The sequence below is a fragment of the Juglans regia genome, chromosome 7, assembly GCF_001411555.2.
Source record: "Juglans regia cultivar Chandler chromosome 7, Walnut 2.0, whole genome shotgun sequence".
Classification (NCBI taxonomy): Eukaryota; Viridiplantae; Streptophyta; class Magnoliopsida; order Fagales; family Juglandaceae; genus Juglans; species Juglans regia.
This window is the reverse complement of record NC_049907.1, coordinates 10,483,354-10,487,623: the sequence shown is the minus strand read 5'-3', so window position 1 is coordinate 10,487,623 and position 4,270 is coordinate 10,483,354. Positions and strand designations below refer to the sequence as shown.

At 37.8% G+C, this 4,270-nt stretch overlaps 1 protein-coding gene across 1 annotated transcript; it reads right to left on the bottom strand.

Moving 5' to 3' along the window:
- Positions 1-339: 339 nt before the first annotated feature.
- Positions 340-4,007, bottom strand: LOC109015573 (cyclic nucleotide-gated ion channel 1-like). The gene is made up of 7 exons (XM_035691408.1): positions 3,744-4,007; positions 2,973-3,173; positions 2,563-2,879; positions 2,356-2,467; positions 1,368-1,604; positions 890-1,284; positions 340-649 (listed from the first exon to the last, which is right to left on the bottom strand). The coding sequence occupies exons 1-7, from the start codon at positions 4,005-4,007 to the stop codon at positions 340-342; spliced, it is 1,836 nt and encodes a 611-aa protein (XP_035547301.1).
- Between the last annotated feature and the right edge of the window lie 263 nt (positions 4,008-4,270).

Sequence of the window (4,270 nt, the reverse complement as noted above, 5' to 3'; positions counted from 1 at the left end):
TTTATTATTACTTTTTACTTACTTTTTATTACTATTCACTACTATTCAATATTCTATCATTATTTTTTTTATTACAATTGATAAAATATTTGAGAATACCTCACTTATACATAATAGCAGAAAAGAATATGTACTCATAGAGATGAAGAAAGTCAATGTATTTGTGTCTTTTCATCGACACCTGAAGGCTGAAAACATGGCTCTAAAATATAAAGATGGGAGTTTGCTTAGTACATGTTACACACCACATCCTACATACAGAAAACGCTTGTACATGAACAATGTTTGTGAAAACTAAACTTGCGTGATAATCACTTGAAACGCCATATATACTAGTAATTAATGATCTTCGGCACTGAAATCTGGAACAGCTGGCTTTGGTGGTAGTAGCTGTAGCACTCTTTGTGGCGCTCTGGTTCTGGTGCATCCACCCTTTGGTCGTCGCAAGGCTCGAAGTAAATGGGCAGCAAACCTTGATGCATAAATAGTTGCACCAAGACTTGCCGAGGTCCCAGTTTCATTTGCCAAAGCAAATTGCAGTCTATTTTCAGAATCACGCAAAGCTCTCTCATGGTTTTTCTTAGAGTAGCGGCGCCAAGCTGATTGGATAAAACAGGCCGCCCATGTTCTCCATTGTTCGGAGTAGCACCTGACAGATTTTAGCATATTTAATTATATCAAGGATCATTTGCGCAGATGAGGAAGATTATCAGAGTTCAAATTGCGATTATTGTACTCTTTATTAAACGCTTCAAGAATATTTGTGTTAAGTTATTATAAATAATTCTTTGTGACAATATTAATAATGCAACAAAGCAAGAAAAAACCATCATCTTTGTCTGTTTTGATAGCGATGGAATAATTATCCAAAAAGAGCTTAAAGCCTTACTTGAAAGTGTGTTGCAACTCCTTGTTGTGAAGTTTCCGAAACTGAGAAGCCATAGTCTTCAAATCCTCGGCCATTAGAGCAAAGGCTTGAACCTCTGCTTTTGCCACCACTGTTCTTGTTGAAAGGGGGAATGTGGTCGATGACTGGTCATATAGGGCCCAAGTAAGAAGCTCTTCTCCACAAAAGTCACCGTCTCCAAGATCAGCAGTGTTGAAAAAACCAGTTATTCCACCATTGGTAGTGAAAGTGGCTAGGTTTCCTCGCATGATAAAGAGCATCTCGTCCACTGGATCCCCTTCACGAACAATGTAGCTGTCTTGTGTGTAAAGTACTGGCTTGAGACGATCAACCAGTGGATCCCGCAGTTGTTGATCCATCTTTTTGAACATGGGCACCTTAAAGATAAAATTAACTCAATGAACACCTTAGCTAAAAAAAGGACAAAATGATGCACAAAAACAATCATGGGAAGTATTACCTTCATAATAAGATCGAGGCAAAGATGGCGCTTTATGTCCCTTCTGAGATCCTTCGGAAGGTTACGGATGAGATTCTCTTCCTCCACACCTCTTGTTTCTAGCCACTTGTATTGTTCATATCGTCTAACCCGCTCCCTTAAATCGGTAGGGAGCATACGTTGGGACATCCACTGTTCGGCATCAGTCTTCCTCACTCTCATTTCTTCTACTTTCACAGTTGTGGATTGCAGATATTTCTATAACAGCACAAGAAACATGAAATATATCACCTCAGTCCATTCTAGAACAATGAGTACTGTTGATCTGGAAATAGGTTTTTAGTTGAATTTGAAGTTGAATGGATGGTATTAGAAAGAACAGATGCATATCATCATGTTTTCGTTGATAATTGTTGAGGAATAATCTCTCATTATTTGTGGAGACAAGATCTTGGACATGTTTATAAGGAATGAGCAATCATCTCTTGTAAAATCGATTTTATGAGATAAGTTAGGCGCATGAATTTATTCACGGTATCAGAGCCTACCACAAGATGAATGACGCTTAGTACAGTACTACTTATCCCGTGATAAGGACCAAGAAAAATACTAGTCTGCACGTGAGGGTGTGTGTTGAGTAATAATCTCACATTGTCTGTGGACAAGGTGATCTTGGACATGTTTATAAAGAATGAACAATCCTCTTTTGTAAAATTGGTTTTATGAGATGAGTTAGATTTATAAATTTCTTCTATAACTTAGAAGCTAGAAGGCTAAAATAGAAAACAAGAACTGTTGAGAATAAAATACACCTCAAAGGTATTGACTGAAGATGGTTGGAGTATATGTACAAATAATCAAGCATGTAATTTATATTGACGAATTAGCTGAGAATCTGATAAAACGATTAATTGGAAGGTTTAGATGTGGTCATGTACATGGATGAAAATGTTCTCATAATGCTACAACAATATATTGGCAAGAGAATCCATGAGGACCGAAGTATTACCTGCATATTGCCTATAAGTAATGAGAATAAGACCAACCCAGCGATGGCTATGGAAACAGCAAAGACTATCTCCCAGAAATATGTACTTGTATCCAAGTTTTGGCCTAGAGAACTGAAAGAAAAGGAAGGGTACAAGTTAAAAATGGCTTACTATAAGTTGACAAGCTTTGCTTGGATCTTTGTTTTTAGGATTTATATATTACTAACCTCAGACTACGCAATCCCCACCAGAAGCAGTAAGACAATTTGTCTAGAAAGTATTTTGATTCCACCACTCCAGACTTCAAAACTTTGGTAAATATTCCATAGTCGAAGGGATCATTAATTGAGTTTTCGTTCTGATCATCTGGTTCGACAATTCGACAAAAATGACTAATTTTATCCAAATAGTGAGGTTCACTCTGGTTTTCAGCAGTGCAGTAAAAACCTTGATCTGGACAAGCTGTAATATTGTTCCTGCACATTTTTCTCCAGCAAGCAACCTGACGTTCTATGCCAAACAAGTACCAAAAGGCTCCAACTACCTGGTACATACATTGTTCGTTAACAAACAATCTTGGATTAATAGGTTGAAGAATTTGAACCCAAAAAAAAAAAAAAAGGGTTACGTAATTTACGTGACTAGCTAGCATGTAGAGGAAAAGATTATAAGCAGCTCCAGCCCATGCTGTCTCAGTCAGAATGCCAGAGGTCCTAGTTACTTCTACATATAGTGGGTAGATCCGCAAAAGCCTCGGCACATATTGGGAGAAGATTACTGCCTTCAACATTTCTTTCAACAATGGCACTTCGCTTTTCGGCCCCAAAAGTACTACCACCTGCAATACGTCAAAATTGTAAGACTTGCACCTTAGAGAGAGAGATTTATATATATATATATATATAATTAAACATATATCATATATGTATAGTTTCTTCTTTTACAGTACTGAGCAATTGACACAAATTTAATTTCAGCTTGAGTTGATATATATAGAATTTGATTCCATAAAAGCAATTCTCGCACTTTGTTGTAAGATGCAATTGCAACATGCGATTGCTGGTCATTCAAACACAAGACACATTTCTTCCACATCGATCCATTATTTCTTTTAAAACTATTCAGTATCACCATTTTGCCTTCCTTACAGTGAAGTGCCTCAAACTCGGTTCGTAATTTTTGCAGGTGAATTCATCTCGCCTAAGACTGTTCATCCGAACTCCATTTTTTTTGGGCCCGAATCAAACCCGGATAACTGGATTCCAATTGCGGTTTTCGGCTGGGTCCATATATGGGCCAGTGACCACATTGCAAATCCGGGTATATTTTGGTCCGGGTACGAGTTTAAAACTCGGTACCTATGTCTATGAGTTTTTTCCCAATCACCTCCGACGAAGATCTGGCAAACCTGATCAAAGAATACAATCGAGCTTCGTCGTCGATGTCCTATCCTCTGAAGATCAAGGTGGTCCTTTGGCCACCAAAATCTCTCAAGAAAATCTTCCCTCCTCTTAGCGTCGATTTCTTTGCGTCTAGATCGCAGTTCGTAACTGCTGAATCGTTGGGGAACTCGGTGACGTACCACTACGTCTCGCAGACTTATTCGCCTCCAATTGGATATTCGACCAGTGCTCAGAATTGCTCCGCAAAAGGGAATCAGTATAGCTTCCATGTGCAGCATAACCCTAGAGCAATTACCAGCACTGAGCACCAAAAGCAATTACCAGCATTGAGTTCAACTTTGTGGTGGCACCCTCCTGCTTCTATTATTCGTTGTTTTTATAAACTAATTTATTTTTAATATAAGATTCTTAATTAATTACCCACATGGATGTGACTTTACTTTGTAGTCTTCTTTTCTTTATTCTTTTAAGATTAATATTAGATATAATCTTATAATATATAAATTCTGCAACTTTCTTCATGGGTGTCCGA